Source organism: Grampus griseus, assembly GCF_964374135.1.
Source record: "Grampus griseus genome assembly, chromosome: 4".
Classification (NCBI taxonomy): Eukaryota; Metazoa; Chordata; class Mammalia; order Artiodactyla; family Delphinidae; genus Grampus; species Grampus griseus.
In genome coordinates, this window is record NC_138997.1 from 69,767,098 (window position 1) to 69,787,627 (window position 20,530).

Below are 20,530 nucleotides of genomic sequence, written 5' to 3' on the forward strand. Positions count from 1 at the left end.
GTTTTATATCTAATTTCAAATACCAATCACTTTCAGTAAAGTCCAGCCAGCTTTTATTGGGAGCCCATGCAAGGTAATGTGGCAGGTGCCTTGAAAGACAAAAAGATAAATAGGGAATAGGCATTTCCAGTTTAGAGGGGGAAGACATGCCTATACTCAGCTAAAAAAGTATGAGGCTAATTGTAATTCAGTTATAAAGATGCCATGGTGATATTTCTGGTGGAAGTACTCATTTATGGGAATGATTGTCACCCCAGTGTTATTGTCTATTTTGCTTCTAGTCCATAAATTCCCAGTCTGTTGGTCAGTCATTAACACAGCCAGTGATGTCTCAAGCTGCAAATTTACCAGTTCCACAAGGCATGTCCCAGGTATTTCTGTTTGTTTCAGTTAAGTATTTTAAAATTATAAACTGTTTTTAAGCTACTAGAGATTTTTAAAAGTACATACTTACAGGGCAGTAAATCTCAGCTGTGGGCATTTAGAATATCTGGGGATTTTTTGATTGTCAATGATATTGGGGTACCACTGGCCCTTTAGTCAGCAAGGACCAGGGGTGCTAATTGTCTTTTAGGGTGTGTGACAGTTTTGCATAACAAAAAACTATCCTGTTTAACCCCTATTGAGAAACAGTATAGACAGAAAGATATTAAAGATGAAATGTAGCTGTTCATTTTGTTCTTCTTATGGATAGTGGAAGAATTGAGTAATTTTATTCATATATTCATCCATTTGTTTATATACAGGACATTTATTGAGTTCCTTGTATTATCAGATATTGCAGGTGCTGGCAGTAAATATATCTGTACTAAGAGACTTTATTACATCTAGAGGGAAGGACAGTTAACTACAATACAATGTACTATAGTCTATGCTCAGGGTCTGAAGTCTTGATATGTGAGCACATTAGATGGACCCTTAATGCAGCCTGAGGAAGTGAAACAGAACTTCCTGGAAGAATTGTTACTTGGACTGAGTCCCAGAGGAGGCTTAAATACAAAAACTAGCAAGACAAAGGAGAGGTATTGCAAAAGTGACACTTTTGATTATAACTTCGCAACTTGTAATTTATGACTGCACTCATTCAGTGCCTCAGACACGTTAAAAATACTACTAAGTTGTGCTAAAAATAATCCAAAAGTTTCTGTTCTGTTTGGTGTTAAAGATATCTTAACAGTATCTTAATTTCAAATAATGATAGTTAGCAATAGGTAAAAACAATGTTTTTCTAAAAATACCCTTATCATATGTGGTTATTTAAATTATATATATATATATATATATAACTATAGCTATTATATATTATGACACTTGTACAAATATATTGGCAGTGCTATAAATTACCTAAATGTCATAATCTTGACTTTTAGCAACATATAATTGTGTAAGGTATTTATAACAGCACTGTATTATTAAATAGTATCTGGAGTTGCAGTAGTTTTTATCAGCACTGAGTCCTCAAAAGCTTTTTATTCTGAAGGGTAACAGAATTTTTATGTAAATATTTGACATATTTTCAATATTATTAGTTCATTAATCTCAAGATACTGAATAAGCATTTCTTAACATTGTAAAGGAATATTTTCATGAAATAAATAGTATCGACTATGTCAAAAATGTTAATAAGTATTCGAATCTCGTATTTCATTCAGTGATAAAGCCAAGCACTCTGCCTCTTAGTTCTGTGATTTTATTTCCCATTATTCTGCTTTCTGTGTTTATTTTTATTTTCGTATTTGTATTTAATAGAAATCCTTTAAGTGGTGACAATGTAATGTTTACCTAAAGGTATAAATAACTTTAGTTAGGATAAAATATATTTGTATGACATAAATATAAAATTTCAAATAATGAAAAATTAAGGCATGAGGGTATTAAACTTGTAATGTTTTCTCACACCTAGTGTAATCTAATGTATGATTTGATCTGGTATTGTCAACTTCAGAAGTCAGAGTTGTATACTTTGAAAAGTAATATTCAGTGTTCTCAATACAAACTTTTGAAGATAGAGTAAAAAAGCTTTTGGGGGGCATTTCTCACTTTTACATGAATTGTAGGAGACTATTTTAAGATTAAGACAGATTTCCAATACAGTGAAATTCTTTCTGCTCTTACACTGTATCCTGTGCAGAATATTCCTGGAATTAAGTAAACGAGCTTAAGTGGTGAATCAACAAATGTGACTAAGTTTCAAGCAGTAGTAAATAGAAGCTGCCTGTAACTCAGGTGAAACAGAGAAATAAGTAAGATTGAAAACCTTATTTACTCTGTAGGTAGAATATCTATGCTTCCATTCATGTATGCATGCATTCATTTATAATCGCTTAGTCTTTAAAAGCCTAGGTTTTGTACTTGTCTGAGAACAATTTCATGGTTGGTTATCTGTCAGACTTTTACAACTTTCTAATGTCAGATTTTTATAACTTTCTAATGCACAAAGAGGACAGTCTAGGGATGACAGTTTGATGTGAACAACTCTAGGTGCAGGCTACTTTTTCAGTTGTTAAAGAGTAGAAATGAAGTTCAGTGGTAGTGCCGCAATAGGAACCTAGGTCTTCTAAAGCCAGTGTTATTAATTCATCTTGTAATCAGTCAAGATCTAGTCAGAAGCTAGACCAGAAATTTGAACAGGGGTAGTATAACAAATTACTGGTAACAGGGATTAACCACTGAAAGCAGTTAAGAGAATTCAAAAGAATACAGGGAAAACAGGTGTAGAGAGCAGCCACTAAATGTAAGTGAAAGGGAGAGTAGCCAAGGGGGAGCAACTTGGAAGACCCCCTCGACGCTCCTGAACTCCTGCTCTTCCAGGCCAGGCTGAAACTCAGATCCCATTAGGCAGGTGTGGTTGTAGCCACTGGATGGTCCACACATTCACGGAGGTGCCACAGACTAGGGCTGGAGAGCAAGAAGCCACTTGCTGGGGTACCAGTAACATTTGCTGGGGAGCTGCCCACTAGGATGCCAGGGAGACTTGCAGGAAAGCCACCTGCTGGAGCGCTGATGACACTCACTAGGATGCTACCCATTGGCATAAAAACAAGAAGGAAAAGCACCAGAACCAGAAAGATAGGAACCTCACTTTGCAGTATCCCTCCAGCATCGTCACCGACAGGACTGCTTGTGCCTGCTGACTACGGAGATACATTTGTAGGGTCCAGCTCCAGTATCACAAAGCCGAGCAAAGACAGGTGAATTAGGAGTTGAGAGGCGATACATTCATAACTGGCGTAACATTCTTAGCTCATGATGTACTGCTTGTGTTTCACATTTTACAGTTATGAGAAGTGATTGTAAACTATGTTACACTTTTTCTGTCCACAATACTTAAGTTTCAGTTCTCAGCTCAGTTAGGAGCCATGCAGCATCTGAAAGACCAGTTGGAGCAACGGACTCGGATGATAGAGGCAAACATTCATCGGCAACAAGAAGAACTAAGAAAAATTCAAGAGCAGCTTCAAATGGTCCATGGTCAAGGGCTTCAGGTAAGTTATTACATTTGAATTCAAGCAAAGCATGCTATTTGCATTTTGGCTTCTTAGGAAATTGACTTTTCTTAATTAAAAGTGAGATGCAAAAGATACATTTCCTCAGTTTAGTTCAATAAATACTCATTGGTTATTTACTCAATAGGATTGTATTAACAGTCTCTAAAGATGATTCATTCCTAAGAGTGTTTCCATCAGCGTCTTTGTTTCTCCAGATTAGAGTCATCTTTTAGCAGGCTAATGTTTAGTAAGCTTTAAACCCATAACATCAAAATACTTTACATGTAGGTACAGAATTTATGACTCAATCATCAGTCATTTTTTAAAAAACATACTAGTAGGTGGGATTCAAATTAGTCTCATTTGGTCAACCAACAAGGCCACTCTAAAGTTATGTCTATCCAAGGAGACTAGGACTTTGGTCAAAGGAAACTTTAAGTGAAGGCTACTTCTGTCTAATGCCGTGAATTATAAATGGTAAGTGATGCAGAGCTGCCAGTCCACAGACCTTTGAGTAGCTCTGAGTTAGGGTAACGCTAGCTGATATAATAATCCCCAACATGTAAAAATGTCAAACAAGTGGAGGTTTTGAAATTTATAACGCTTTTTCTGACAATTAGAAACATGATAGGGTTAGGGTGACTGGAAGAATGAAAATGAGTATCATGTTTTATTCAGCAATTATTTTTTGCTCAGTGTTCATTCAGAATGACTTAGTCTTCTTGTTACTTGCGTTTTAAACTTAATTTTTAGCTGTTTTTTTTTTAATGCTCTCATTCTTTTTAACTTAGATCATTTCAATGTAATCTTTATTTTTAAAGATGTTTTTACAACAGTCAACCCCTGGATTGAATTTTGGTTCTGTTCAACTTTCTTCTGGAAATTCATCTAATATCCAGCAGCTTGCACCTATAAATATGCAAAGCCAGGTTGTTCAGACTAACCAAATTCAAAGTGGAATGAATACTGGACACATTGGCACAACTCAGCACATGATACAACAGCAGACTTTACAAAGTACATCAAGTCAGGTAACGTTATCGAGTACAGTGGGCTGTGGAGTGTTCAGTGATTGAAATGTATGGTGTTGCTAAAACAAGAATAAAGCTTCATCTTGAACATTACCATATTTAAAACTTTACTAGTAATAGAAACTATAGTATTGAGAGTGATAATTAAAATATTTTGAGCAAAATTGTTCTTAATTGTTGAACATTGAATGCTTTCAGTATTTTGACATTTAAAAATTTTGCAGTTTGCTTAAAATGAACATATGGACTAGTTCTGTGTGTTAACAAAAAAAAGACTGACTTGCAAGTGTCTGACTAGGACATATGTTACTATAGGTGAAGACTGTATTGTTAGGGCAGTGATGGCTTAATCAACATTCTAGGAAATTTTGGTAATTGGTGTGCATCTGTGATTATAAATCTCAAGACTTCAAATGAAATATATAAAAATGTGTAATGTCAGTCACCTACTTTGGGTGTTTGAAGAAATTCTTCATGTATATTTCATATCATCCCTGTTAAGATCATGCTCCTTTTCAAAAGTCATAGCTTACCTTCCAGCAAGATACTGAAGGCTAATTCATTCTCAATGACTACAAGTTATTCCTTGATTTCTCCCAGAGTAATATGTTCTGCCACTTCTTTTTCTGTCATGTCAGCTATTGTTAGAATGATGAGTAATAGAATCATACTTCCTGAATAAATTTTTTTCAGATAATCTATCTGTAAAATCTTCTCTTTCCTAGCAGAATCAACAGAATGTACTGAGCGGGCACAGTCAGCAAACATCTCCTCCCAGTCAGACACAGAGCACTCTTACAGCCCCACTGTACAACACTATGGTGATTTCTCAGCCGACGGCCGGAAGCATGGTCCAGATTCCATCTAGTATGCCACAGAACAGTTCCCAGAGTGCTGCAGTAACTACATTCACTCAGGACAGACAGATAAGGTAGTGGTCATATTTCGTTAGTCATTTCAAAGATGTAAATTGTTTGATTAAAAAGCAATACTTTGCGGCTTCCCTGGTGGCGCAGTGGTTGAGAGTCCGCCTGCCAATGCAGGGAACACGGGTTCGTGCCCCGGTCCGGGAAGATCCCACATGCTGCGAAGCGGCTGGGCCCGTGAGCCATGGCCGCTGAGCCTGTGCATCCGGAGCCTGTGCTCCACAATGGGAGAGGCCCGCGTACCACAAAAAACAACAACAACAACACTTTGATCTTTAAAAACGTGATTTTAATTTGTTGCTAACTCTTGAATTTGAAATAAAAACACAGAATGTATCCATTGTTTATGGACTTTATAATAAAAGAGTAACAACAAGTTTTGTTTTGTTCAGAAATGTGCTAATAAATATTGTAGAATCCAAATTCTACAGCACACTGTTACACAAGTTTTATAATAGGGTTTGTCTATATCACTATAAAACTTTTATCATTTCAGTACAGATGCTGGTGTGTTGTCAGTGTAGTAACAGTGGTTAGGGTGTTTGCTACCATAGTTTATATGTGTTATGGAGTAAGAGTAGCTCACCTTTCTTGATTTGTGTTAAGTACTGTACTACATGCTCAAAATATATTATCTCATTTAATTTTTATTTTTTAAAAAGGGTCTTTTATTTCCCAGGTAAGAATAAAGTGAGTTTTTAATAATTTGGTCAAGGGTCTATAGCTGTTAGGGAGTGAAGAAGGGTATCTGAATTCAAGCCTGGGTGTCTGATTTCAAAGCTCACGTGCTTTAACATATACTATGCTAAAGTTCTGTGGGCGCTTCTAGAAAAACCGCCATCTGTGACTTATTTTAGTCATCCAGATAGCTGACTTAGAAACAAATATTATGAAGAAATACCCTTTTCGAATATTAGGAAGGAGTCTTTCAACAACTATAGGATTTCTAGTCTTAATGATATTTTAAATACATTTTATTTTTTACTAATTTTAGTACAATATAAGTAGGCTGCTGCTTTTATAATAAAACCTTGCTGTTGTATTAGACTGTGTAATAGATTTTATTAAAGTCCTATTAATAATTTCCAGAGAGTAAAGAAGCTTCAGGATTGCAGAAGCAGTAAGAGCAGAGAGAAACTCATTTCTTCTCTTTGGAATTCAGTTTCTTCAAGTTAAAAAGTCCAGCTTTCAGCTTTGACTTCTGAAAGGAAGTATTATGAATATGCTCCACAGAAATACAGAGGACTAGATTTAAAGCCCGAGGGAAAATCCATTAACGTAGAATGTTGACATGCATTTGGGAGGACACAATTTAGCAATTGTTTGTAGACAACTGTTTTTTGAAGGGGGAAAAACATACTTCAGCAGACATTTGAGTGCCTACTTAGATGAGTATGGCGCATTCTTTATCCCAGGACAAAGATCAGACTAGTCAAAGCCATAGAAAGGTAAATAATCAGTATTGTTTGATGTGATAAATCCTTACTAGGTCTTTAGAAAGGAGGAAGTGAGCAGTGTTATGGGTTGAGGCAAGCAGATGAAGAGAGGAGTGTGGTCAGGGAAAGCTTCAGGGAGGAGATACTTGACCTGAGTCTTAAAGAGCTTGGCTTTGGATAAGCATGTGGCAGGGAGTCCAGGAGGGTGTTCTAGGCAAGGGTAGGAGTGTATACAAAGCCACAGAAGTTAAGCCAAAGTAGATTGCAGACTCTTTTAGTGCCAGAGAGGGATGAGGTAGCCTCATAGTTTACCAGTGGGCAGTTGGACAATTCAGATACGAATTACTTTTTAGATTACAGAGAAATTAGTGCTTAGCATTTCTATGATTAAGCCACTTTGTAATGTTATTTGTTTCTTTGTGCTTGCTTTATAGGTAAATTTTTTACTATATATGTTTTTGCATTAAATAATGCGTTTGGTCCTGAAGTATATAATATACAGTATTTTACTTTTAAGATTTGGAATGGATTCAGAATAGATTTATTTTGTCTTATGGAGCATATAAAGTATGTATATGTGCTAAGTTTAATCGTAGTTATGTGCTTTGAACAGTTTGTAATTGCAGCTGTGTCATGCTAAATCGACGGTAGAGTCATGTCTCAATTTCCTCACCGTGATGACCAGTGTTGGAAACTAACTTCATCTCACAGAAAAGGCAGATAGAAATAATATTGTTCCCTGAAGAGGCATCGTTTTTTGTTGTTGTCCTTTTATTAAAGACTGTGGAAGAAGGAAGGTGGGTGGGAGGGAATATTAGTGAATTGTAACACGGTGGGTACTCTGCTCCTTGATAAATTTATAAATTGAGTGTATTTTTATGTACTGTTAGGATGTCATTTAGTTTTGAATTATGTTTATAAGATACAGCTTGCAATGTAAACATCTGTAAACCTAGAGAGTTTTTTAAAAATTCCCTTATGACTGCTTTATTTTGATTAGTTTATTTTCATTAGCAAAATCATGTGTCACATATACCTACCTCCCAAGTACCTAGTAATTTTATAAAAAGAAAAAAGTTGATATTTTTAACAGGTTAAATTTTTTCTTATTGTGGTAGAATATACATAACATAATACTTACTGTGTTAACCATTTTCACACGTACAGTTCATTGACATGAGTGCATTCGCGCCATTGTGACAATCACTACCTTCAGTCGCCAGAATATTTTCTTCTTCCCAAACTGAAAATCTGTATCCATCAGACGGTAACTCCTCACTTCTCGTCCCCCTAGCTCCTGGGAACCACCATTCTACTTTCTAATCACATAAGCCTGTGACTTTGACTACTCTAGATACCGCATATAAATGGAATCACATAATATATGTCTTTTCTAACTGGCTCATTTCACTTGGCATGATGTCCTCCAGGTTCATCCATGTTATAATATGTGTCAGCGTTTCCTTCCTTTTTAAGGCTAAATAATATTCCATTGTAATGTATATATCACATTTTCTTGATCCATTCATCTACTGATGGACACTTGGGTTGTATCCATCTTTTGACTGTTTTGAATAGCTGCTATGAACATGGGTGTACAAGTATTTATTTGAGTCCCTGTTTTCAGTTCAGAATTGGAATTGCTGGATCATATGGTAGTTACATTTTTAATATATTTGAAAAAACACCATACTGTTTTCCATAGTGGATGAACCACTTTACATTCCCACCAACAGTGCACAAAGGTTCCAATTTCTCCACACCCTTGTCAACACTTTGTTTGATAGTAGCCATCCTAATGGATATGAAGTGGTATCTCCTAGTGGTTTTGATGTGCATTTCCCTAATGATTAGTGATGTTGAACCTCTTTTCAGTGCTTATTGACCATTTGTATATCATCTTCGAAGAAATATCTATTCAAGACTCTTGGCCATTTTTTAATCAGAGTGTGTGTTTGTTGCTATGTTGTAGGATTGCTTTATATTTTCTAGTTATTAACCCCTTATTAGATGTATGATTTGCAAATATTTTCTCCCACTCTGTGGAGTGCCCTTTCACTGTGTTGATAGTGTCCTTTGAAACATAAACATTTTTAATTTTGTTGTATAGTTTATCTATTTTTTCTTTTGTTGTCTGTGCTTTTAGTGTCATATCCAAGAAATTATTGCCCGATCCAGTGTCATGAAACTTTCCCCCTATGTTTTGTTCCAAGAGTTTCATGGTTTCAACATTTATGTTTAGGTCTTTAATCAATTTTGAGTTAATTTTTATATATGACGTAAAGGTCAAATTTCATTCTTTTGCATGTGGATATCGGAAAAAAGTTTTGTATTTTTGTTTGGGTTCACTTCATTTTGCTCTACACACTTTTGTTTCACTGATATCCCAAAGGGAATCTTTAAAAACATGAAACAAAATTGGAACGTACAGCTTTTAGTATGGCAGTATTAAAAGGGGATTATCTTAGAGTTATACCCTATCAGTTCATTGGCAATATCATGGGTATTATCTTAGAGAAATGTTCAGCCCACCACCTTTCATAATGTATACCTTGTACTTCTGACTCCCTTTCCCGTTCTTTCCTCCTAACAGATTTTCTCAAGGTCAGCAGCTTGTGACCAAGTTAGTAACTGCTCCTGTAGCCTGCGGGGCGGTCGTGGTGCCCAGCGCTATGCTCATGGGTCAGGTGGTGACTGCCTACCCTACCTTTGCTCCACAACCACCGCAGTCACAGACACTGCCGGTCCCACAGCAGCAGCAGCAGCAGCAGCAGCAGAGTTCCCAGGAACAGCAACTCCCTGCAGTGCAGCAGCCGCCGCAGGCGCAGCTGGCTCAACCGCCGCAGCAGTTTTTACAGGTAATTCTCCCCATGCGGAAGCTGTCCCAGACCTGTTTACTTTTATGGAGTGAAATTAGGGATTAAAGGAACATTTTAAAAATGATCTGAGAAGTCCATAAAGGCTCATTGTACGACTTAAATTTATATAAAGACAGAAAGCTTATCCCAGTTGGCTATTTTTTCTTCTCTTGTTCTGTCTTTGGAAAACCTTTAACCTTGCCGTGGAGATACCCCACTGTCTGAACTGCTGGATAGAGTAAGTGGCTGCTTCTTGCCCATATCAAGGTACTTTACATAGAGCTCTCTCTGGCTAGAGTTTCTGGAATTCAAGCAAAGGCACCTTTCTCTGTTCTCTTGTTTTCCTAGTGGCCCATCAAGCTGTACTCTCTACAGGGCAGAGGTGTTGAAAGGGACTTTTTAAAAAAATTAGTTTAGGCATTATCTTAAATTATTTTATTGGATTAAATTTTATAGTGACTTTTTGGTAATATATTAACATCAGAGGAGATATACTGTGGAGGCATAGCCTGCGCTGAGATTGAGTCACTGCTGTACCACATACTGTGTGAACTTTGGAGGTTACTCAACTTGCTAAAATTCAGTTTCCTCATCTGTAATATGGAGGTGCTAGTAGTTAATATCTCATGGGTAAAAGAAGCATGCAAATCACTGAGTATGGTAGAAGGCACATAACTAGCTTGATTTTATGACCACTGTCTTGATAAATGTATTAATAGACACTCAGATTAACCAAAATGCAGACACAGATCTCATGTGGGTCTATCAGACAGAATCTACTTATCTAAAGGGTGCAGAACAAGGTCACCTAGATCGGGATCCTCAGCAAAGAAATCAGCAGGACAAATTTCTGGACCTCAGTACCCTCATTGGGGGTACACAGTAGCAGACTATGACATCTGGAAATCCAGCTTTTTCCTTACTGGTCTAAAAGGCCAGCGATTTTGAATGTAGGCTAAGCCTAGATTTGTGCTGGATACCATTCCATGTATGCCAGGTACATATCATCAGTTTTAAAGTTATACAGCATATGGTATGATTAGAAGATTCAGTGTTATACTGTATACTCAGACATAAATACAGTGTTAATTTATCGCCATTGGTGTTCTGGTACAAATATAATTCTGAACTTGGTGATGTGCTAAACTAAAAGAGGTTAGTTGCCTAAATATCTCTGAGAATCATACAGCCCCTTAGACCTTAAGCCTACAGTGCAGCCATTAATGACTGGGTTAGCTATTGTTACAAATTAATGACAAGAATTTATAATAAGTTATAAACTATTCTCTAGGGGAAATGTATTCAATGAAAATTAAGCAAAAGCTTAGAAAGGGAGAAGACTTGCCTTAAGAGCTCAGTTTTCTCTCAGGGAACGAGGGCTCTTAAAAGAATTAACATTCTCTTCCACTTTTAAAAAAACATTCCAAAGACATGGAACTACTAAAGAAATAAGATAGGCAATACCCTTTAGAAATACACTCATATGCAGATAGAAATACACAATTTGTCTTTTCTGGTTATATAACACCTAGTTCCAAAGTGTACCTCTGTTGTAACCCTGTAAGGCTCATAAATATCCTGAGTTCTTTTCTTACAAAAGCTGTTCCTAATAACAGAGGGAAAAAGAAAATGTCTCCAGGTCCTTAGCAAAGCTTAATGGCCGTAAAGTTTCAAAGATCTGTCCTTTTGTGTGCGTGTGCAGGTGTCCTTCACATACATTTGCAGAAATCACCCATCACAGTTCCAGTTTAAAATTATGCACCCTGCGTCAAGATGTATTGTCAGTAGTGAGGAAAGACTTTCACTTTCTTTTGGCTAGTTTCCTTTATATCTCTAGAAGGAGCAATTAGGCAAAAGAAACTGAAGTTCATGGACTTGACATTTGCCCAAGGCCACACAGCTAATAAATAGCAGAGCAAAACTCACAGCCAGGGCTTCAGACTTAAGATTGCCCGCTCGCTTTTTGTTTTGCTTTTTCTTTGTTACATCATCCTGCTACCTGTAGGACATAAGTCTCTGACTTTGCCTGCCCTCATTTTTGTGGTACTTTTAAATAATAATAATGTTAATATTTAATCTTCACAGAAACCCATTGTGGGAGGTACTGTGATTCTCCTTATTTTGTAAATGAAGAAACTGAGGCCCAGAGATGTAAATAGCTTGACCAAGTTACACATCGGGTAAAATGGGGCAGCCAGAGTTTGAACCCAGGCAGTGCACCTCAGGGCCCATGCTCTTGGCCACTGAACTGCTGCTCTCACCAATCAAAAAGCCTGTGCAGAAGGTGTTGTCTGTTTGACCTCAGAATGTTCATGTTTCATATGCTCTTAGCGATGCTTAAATTGTATCATCTGTTTAAAATGTGGTCTTTAGGACATATAAAGTGAAAGAATATGCGTGGTTTGCCTCAGGGCATAGATTGCTTTCTGTACCATAAAACCTCTAGCTCAGTTTCCTTTTAAAAAATGAAATTCTGTTATACTTTCAGGAAGAGGGAAATCCTCATTAGCGTTTTCCAAAATATTATTTTTAAATGAGAAAGCAAAACTTATGTACAGATTTTGTTCCTGCGGAGAGTGGAAAAGTTGAGTAAATCTTAATGTAGACAGTATAGTGCGGGTAAAGCAGTGTTGCATAATCCATTTGTTTTTTTAGACTTCTAGATTGCTCCACGGGAACCCTTCAACTCAGCTTATCCTCTCTGCTGCATTTCCACTACAGCAGAGCACTTTCCCTCAGTCACATCACCAGCAACACCAGTCTCAGCAACAGCAGCAACTGAATCGGCGCAGGACTGACAGTTTGACTGATCCTTCCAAGGTTCAACCACAGTAGCACACACGCTTCCTTTCTGCCCTCAAGGGAGGAAGGGGGTGGCCCATAAAAGAGTTGCTCGGATGATCTGAGGATAGCATGAAAAGTTCCAGTGGTTTCATGAGATGCAGTATTGAGTGTTCTAGTTCCTGGAATTAGTTAGCAGAGAAAATGCTGCCTCGTGCTGCGGATGTGCATTAAATACCAGCCAGCAGGAGATGATCATAGGGCCATAGCCAATCCTGACAGTGTTTTACTTGCCCAGATATTTTTTGATGGAAAAAGAGTATATTGCCAAATGTTAAGAAACTCAGCTATGAAACATGACCTCCAGTGAATAAGAAAGGCACTAACAATGTTAGTAACTTTGAGTGGTTCTGTGCCTGTTTTCAAGTGTTACAGAGGATACACCACTGCCATGTCAGGGGTTTGCTTACAATGATGCCATGAAGACAGTCCAGTAGACTCAGTAGGCCCCCTTCCCCAACCCCTCTCCCTTTTCGGATAATGATGGAATAGTAATTAATTTCAGAATGTTGTATGAGTTTAAATTCTCTATGTACAGACGCTGTAAAAATAATATTATGTATATGTCTGGATAAAAGGAGAGAAAGCAAAACATTTTGTATGCTGCATGAAAGCATTATCTCATTTAGGTATGAGTAGTTTCCTTAGATTCTGACACCATGTGCAAACTAATACATCCTCTTCTCTCTTTTGTTTACCATACAGTAGTGTTCTCTTCAGTTTCCGGGGCACAAGTCTTTTTATGTTCATACTTTGGCTGTGATGTCACAGTTTGTTCAGTGAGGTATGATGTGCTGCTGGGAATGGATTTTTTTTTTCAGGTTAAATTATTTGAAACAGGATTTTCAAGTTACTCAGAAATATCCCTCATTTCATTATTTTTCAATTATGTTTGAAAATAGGATTTGCACTGCTTTATTTTAAGATGGTTGGGAGTTTTGATCACATATTTTGATCTAGTTCATAGTTGGAAATAGTTGTGTAAATGGTTTTTAACAAGCCTGAAAGTAATTTCAAGAATGTTTCAGTTATAGGAGTGAATTTGCACACAAAATATTTTAGGCACTTTTTAACGTTCTCACTGGTGGGAATTTTAACTTTTAGGATTTGTTGGAACCTTTTTATTATCCCCACAATTTCAATGCTTCTTTTAGTCAGAAATGATTCAGGGTTATTTGAGGAAAAAAAAAAACAAAAAAAAACAACCCATTGTGCCTTGATTTTGATTCAGGTGATAACTCACCATCTTGAGCTCATCGTCTGGTTTCAGTAGCAGTTTTGAAATCTTGGTACATTTTTAATAGCATGTGGGTGTCAGTGCCATTAAGTTTCTAATGAAGACTGCTTTGAGAGTCTTGGTTTAGAGGTACAAATAATTTCAAAATAAAAGATGACATCCTAATGATACATCAGAGTTACTAATGTGATCACAAAGTTGTTTTGCTAAATCATCATTTTCCTTAAAGCTATGTAGTCATTTGGTAATTACCAGTAAATATTTGCTCAATGTGATCTTAAAATCCTGTGAAGAAAAAAGAAGGGGTAGGAATTGGCTTTGCCTTCACTACAGCAGTAGAATATTGTAGCTCACATGCTTCATAAACATGAACTAAGATTTCATTTGTTAATACATTCTAAAGGTAGTAAGTTCCAACCAGAATTACGTACATTAAAAAAAAAGCATTTTATAGATTTTATGGTACTAGTAATTAAATTTATAACTACAGAACAAAGGAAAATTAATGGGAAAAAATCTTATTAGAATATCAAAAATTATTACTGAGGAAAGGGAAGACAGCAAGCTATAATAAATCAAAATTGACCTTAAAAGAAAATGTGTAACAGAATTGAGGTTGTTAAATAGAAAAGATTTCAGCAATGAAAATAATCTAGTACGGAATTGCTAGATAAAGGAGTCAGGGGAACTCTCAGTCAGTTCTTAAGACTTTTCTGTTCTCAGCTTTGCTATCATCCTTAAGGGGTATACTTTGTCTTTCTGTAGAAAACCATGCCTGGCCACACATAAACTAGAAAATTAATGTTGAAAACAACCAAAGAGACTTGGTACCTACCCTTCTACAAAAGAAGTGTTACTAGATGCCAATCAGTAATTAACATATCAAGGAGCTCCTCTTCTAGCTAAATGATCATGACTTTCTCATGAATGTCAAGAATAAATGTCGGAATATCTGTGTACTTGAGCATATGTACACGTGGACAACATTGATGTTGTAGAGTATGGCAACAGTATTTTTTTCCCCTTTCAGATTGCCTTTCTTAACCTTATCATGCCATTCCATATATATCTGAGTTGTGCCTCATTTATTTATTGGCAATATGTAGTGATACAGATTTAGCAAACAAAAGATATGATGAACTATCATATTAAGGTTTATTTTCTAAGTCCCATATGTAAAAAGAAAGATGGTGAACCGTGAGTACTGTGTACTTAGGTTAACACAAGCAAAGTATAAGACAAGCCACGAGGTAAATCTGTAGACTGTTTGTGCACATTCTCCTCCACCAGTCCCTTCAAGCATTTTTTCATCCTCACAAATATTTGGGAAAGAAAATTAGACAAGATTTTGCTTTACAATTCCTGCTGTTCCTCACAGCTCATTTTTTTCCTGCTTAGAATTGGTTGCTACACTTAAAGGAGCAGCTTTTCTTTTGCTGTCAGAATGAAGTGTTGGATCAGAAGAGCTAGTAACTGCCTCTCAGCTCCTCCTTTAACTTGGTTTCCTCCTGCTTCCCTGGAACTTGGGCTGCAGAGCAGTCCCTGTCCCCTCCTCCGTGCATTGAGACTTGAGCATTCTGATGAAGATTCAGCAGTGGCCTGTTCTTCATTCATTTCTGTAGCCAAAGTTGTTCATTAAAATCCAAATCTAAGTCATGAAAAAATACCAAATAGGAACACCTTTCAACTACTTAAAAATCTTATCTTCCCTCTGCTTTACTCTCATAGATCCTCGGTTTTTCTTAAAAAACACTTGCTTCTGGGTGGCAGTCATTAGGTGTTACCTTCTTTGGACTGCTGTGGCACTGGGTGAGTCACTGTTGTTCTCACAGCTACCAGTGAGGACTGTAAGGGTTCATGAAGTTGCTGCCACGACTGGCGTCAGACCAGAACCAAGACACTCAAAAGCACTTCAGTTTTTGAGTGAAAATATTGGGAGAAAAGCAAATACGGGGGAAGATGGGGGCAGCGTGTGAGTAAATACTACAGTTCAGTCTCCCAACTCCGTCCCAGGTTGAGGGGGTAATTTGAGTCCTGTGCTCTGCTTTGTCACGTAAATCTGGTTTAGGAATGTACTAGTAATAAAAGGATGCCAGTGACTTTGAACAGTTTGTTGTAGAATTCTCAGTGTAGATTCGTGAAAGTGTTGTAATTCTTCAGAAGTGCTTGGGTTGTTGGTCATTGCCTTAAAGCGGTCTGCTTGCAGTTAGTTAAGGGCACTGCTTGTTGAAGGGAGATGAGCCCTTGTTCAAGAAGCCTTAGAAAAGGGCCCCTTAAAATAGTACTCTATTTGCCGGCTCTACACAGACAGGTGAAAATTATTTTAAACTGGAAGTTACTCAACCTGTTTTAAGATGTCTCCACGACATTGAGGTAGCCTTTTTTTTTTTTTTAAAGTGGACTGCAAATAGCATTTTGCTCTGGTATTGCTCATTTCTACTTTTTTTCTTTTCCTATATTTCTCTGGTAATTGAAAGTTTGTTGACGAACATTTGTGTAAAACTCATTCAAGTCTATAACCTTTCCAATGTCTGTGACCCTGTTCTTAGTCCCTCGGGAGTCAGTGTTGGAAGGTATAAACACTGGATATTATTATTGCTGAGTGAGTCTAGCCAGGAATAAGCTGATTGGAATTTTTAAACAGAGGAAAAGAAACAGCACAAAGGCACTTGCCATTTTATAGTGATTGGAGGAAAAGAGTCTTTTGTTTGGGGTGGGTGAGCGTTCTTCCAAAAGGAGCTTCTGAAGTAATTGCAAAGGAAAAGAGTTGACTATTTTTATAGCATATTTAATATATTTGTATATAACTATGAATATAATAGGAACCCTTCACATGCCTCCCCCCTTTTCTAATTTACTTCCCCTTTTGCCATAGCTCTAGCTTAGCCTCATCCGCATGGGTAACGTGCCTATTGTCAGCCTACCAAGAGATAGTGCTGCTGCTTTCTGAGACAGGTGAGAAGACCCAACTCTCATGCCTGGGGATCCTTTATATAGGAATAGCACACACTTCGCAGACAACACACCACAGTCTAAAAGCATCATTTTGAAAGGTAACAAGCACTTTATTGCAATTACTCATTTTGATAAAGTTTATTATCTTAGATACTACCATTTCTAAAGGATCCCCGAATCATCACTTAGGTGAAATTTTTAAATGACACATTTCTGAGAAATGTTTAGATCCAGTGAACCATAGTAGGTTTATGGGAGTGATTTCATGGTAGCCAAATGAACTTTGACTTTTGTTTTGAATGTGGTGGAGTCAAGAGACTGTGGATGCCTAGCTCCATTTAGACACTATTGTAAACCTATCTTGCCTAATGTGTGGACACCAAAAGAGACCAATGAGCCTGTTTATTTTCAGAGGTCTAGGAGAATTGCATCAGTGTGAATAGATGTATAGAACTAACCTAAAAGTGATTGGTAGTCATATTTTAGAATACAGTAATTTCAAGAATTATTCTGGGTGTTTTAAATGTGCTCTGAAATGTTGGCATGTCATTTCAGTGTTTCCATTTGAATTGCTCTTGTAATATTTTTGCACAGAAAGGACTGAGAAAGACTACTTTGGTTGAAGAAAAGGAAAAAAAATAATAATTTGGTCATATTTTAATGTCTCCTGTGGAAACACTGGGGATGAATTTTGTTGGTACAGTTATTAATTCAGGATGTTTGAAACAGTATTGAACAGCTCACAAGAAACTAAGCAAACGTGGATATTAAAAATTAAAACTTTCTTTCCATGTGACTGTTTTGCATACTTTTTCCCCATGTCATAATTTAACACTACATTCCTTGTTTTTGTTAAATAAAATAATACTTTGCAGGTTCTGTTTTTGAGTATTTAACAATATTTTGTAAGCTGCCTGAGTTTTCCTAGGGAAACGTTCTTTAGTGAAATAGTTTATGAAGAGGTATTAAGTGAAAGTCCATCACCACCACCAGCAAATACTGAGGTGCTGCATTAAGTGACAATCAAAATAGTATTTATGGGAGAATTTAGAAAGTGGTTTTTAAAGAAGCAATTGCTTTGAAAGCAGTTCTCTGGGTTTCTTGAATAAAAATGGCTAAATGTATTTATTTATATTTTTAAATATCTTTGTGTTCTGTTTTCTCATCAGAGTGATTTCACAGCGTATTTAATTGTGGTTTGTTTTGTTTTGCCTTGTAATCTTCTATGTGGAGGACTGGCTCTTCCCATCTGGGGTGCAGTCCTTAGCCCTCGCGACGCCTCTTCATGGCGATTGGAACCTGTTCCACTTCAGGACAGCAGTGGAGCCCCAGTCCAGATGCCCCTGTGCTTCCCTGCTGTTCTCAACTTAGATAGGAAACAGTAAAGGTAACTCCTTTCAAATCTGCTTCATATAGCTCCAAGTTTTTTCTAGTTTCACTTGCTGCCTTTTCTATTTTATGGGCACTTTTAATATGATAACTTCCCCAACACAGCCAAACGCCAGTATGACAGAACCCAAAACACGCGCTGCCTGTTTGGGAAAATGTTATTAAAACGGTCAGCATCTTCTAATGGCCGTCACTATCATATCCATATTAAAATCCATCTAAAGTCCTTAAATATAGGTGGAATACTGCAAACTCTTCTACAGAAAACATTTGCTGTGTTTATATAGTGTAGTGTTGCTTGGTCCTTTAAAAACAAAGCCACACCAAACCTCCATACACAGCATTGTCCAATAAAGCAGTGTTTCAACATTTGAGGCCTAGAAATTTGAGGATACTTCTTGCTGGTCTGTATTGGAACAGAATAATTCCCCACCTTAGGGCTCCCAGAGTAGTTCTTGAGTCCCACAGCCCAGGTCCAGAGCACGCTCTAGCTTTTGGGATCCCTTAGAGAATGGTAATTAAAGGAGGTCAACCACCAGTTGGATTTAATGATATAAAAAATGTTTCTTGACTCTAAGGGTTAAATTGGAGACACGATGTCTTTAAATGTATGCTTTTTAGTTTCTGAGGAAACAAACGGTGACATTGCTTTAAAAACTACATTCAGATGTTTTATGATGTGTATTTTGAGTTGGCCTATACTGGTACAGATTCACTGCTGGCAATGGTTGTACCAATACTAAAGAGTTCAAATGTTAGGAAAGCTCTGTTATCTATCTTCAGATTGATGTATTATGTAACCGGACAATCACCATCAAGCAAAAAGAAGAGGAATCCTTTTCCTTTATAGATGTCAGCCAGAGCAGCTGTAATTTAGATCATCCTAGAATTACTCTGAAGTCTGTTTTATCATATGGTGTAAGTCGGGGAGGGTGCTCAGTATGGCACTTGCACATTCATTCTATGTAAAGACTGAAGCCCAAAGACGAGTTAAATTCAGTGCTGTATTGAAACCAGTCAGTGCAAAAAAAAAAAAAAAAAGTTTTATCTCTGTAAATTTTTAATTGTTAATTTAACATCAGTTGGTAATTGTAAAAACACACACCAAATTCCTTCTAATGTTCTGTGTGGTTCTTAGTGTACTACTCTTGACATTGATGTGTCCTTACTGCTTGGTTCTTGGTTTTAAATTAAAATTAGATATAGCCTGTCATTCTTCCTTCTGAAAGGGTGGAGCTATAAATGGCTAAGAATACCTTTTTTTTCCTAAAGCAAACATTTCATTGAAATCCAGATTGATTTACAAAAACAAGACTGACATTTTCCAAGTAATAACTTCAGCCCAAATCCTAAATTACACAGAAGCACAATGGGATAATGAATGGTTTCAACGGTGCTATAATAGATCCTCTGCTGATTTTCATGAGCTATGTTTGGAAATTCAATATTATATAAAATGCGGATCATTTTGTTACTTATTTAAATATTGCCATTTTAATTTGGTGTTACAATTGGTCACACTTGTTTCTCAGAGCTGTCCTTTGAGAACAGGTAAAGTGTTATTAGCCTACCTCCACTCAGGCCTCTTGCTGTATAATCATTTTTCCAGGTTATGATGTGCACAGTTTTTAAAAACTATATGTACTATTATAATGCTCTTTCCCATACTCTTGTATTCAGAACCTAAAATTATAGCAAAAGAGCCAAGCAGTAGCATTGAGTTTTTTTTTATAAATGTAAAATTAATTAGATTCAGACTTTGTTTCCTTATTCAGTTTTAAAAATAAAAAATACCTCAGTGCTGTTTTCCAGTATCACCTGCATTTCTCAAAGAAATAACACCTGCTTTATGTGGCACATAACTTGTAAGAATCACATTATTTTGGATTTTAAAGAATATTAAATATTTTAAAAGCACTACCAATGACATTTTTTCCTCTCTTTTATTCAGCAATGGAGTGTAACTGCATTAGCAATTTTTACCTTGTAGCTAAGGTCTGAGCTGCCAAATTCTCTGAGTAGTTGTGTCCTGTTACAAGATTGTGGTGCCTCAGAAAGCTTCGCTGTTATTCGCCGTTAAGCTGGTGCTGGGACCAGGCGGCCTGCACTTCCAGGTGTGGGCTATGATGGTACCAGCTACTTTCTAACAAGGAAGTATCCTTTCTATTCTTGGAAAAGAAATAATGCAATTCCTCACTTATTCTGTTTGTAATAATCTAAGGCAGTATTAGGGGTATTTAACTCCAGAGAATTCTGGTGTAGTTTCAGGATTTAACCTGAGATTTCTTTGAAGTGCTTTATCTTAACTCATGGACATTGTGGTTTCTTTACGCTGTAACACACACTTTTCATGGTAGAGAACTCCTTAA

The 20,530-nt window shown here is 36.9% G+C and overlaps 1 protein-coding gene across 8 annotated transcripts in view; it reads left to right on the forward strand.

Annotated features, from left to right (window-relative positions):
* Positions 1-20,075, forward strand: part of CLOCK (clock circadian regulator) — a 135,253-nt gene extending 115,178 nt beyond the window's left edge. For 6 of the 8 annotated variants that reach the window (XM_082653015.1, XM_082653013.1, XM_082653012.1 and 3 more), the window contains 6 exons: positions 282-371; positions 3,333-3,485; positions 4,310-4,519; positions 5,245-5,450; positions 9,475-9,739; positions 12,395-20,075. In XM_082653015.1, coding sequence (XP_082509141.1) covers positions 282-371; positions 3,333-3,485; positions 4,310-4,519; positions 5,245-5,450; positions 9,475-9,739; positions 12,395-12,574 — 1,104 coding nt within the window. In that variant the 3' untranslated portion in view covers positions 12,575-20,075. The remainder of the gene's footprint in view (positions 1-281; positions 372-3,332; positions 3,486-4,309; positions 4,520-5,244; positions 5,451-9,474; positions 9,740-12,394) is intronic. The other 2 variants (XR_014296631.1, XM_082653017.1) reach the window with 2 other exon arrangements.
* Positions 20,076-20,530: the final 455 nt, after the last annotated feature.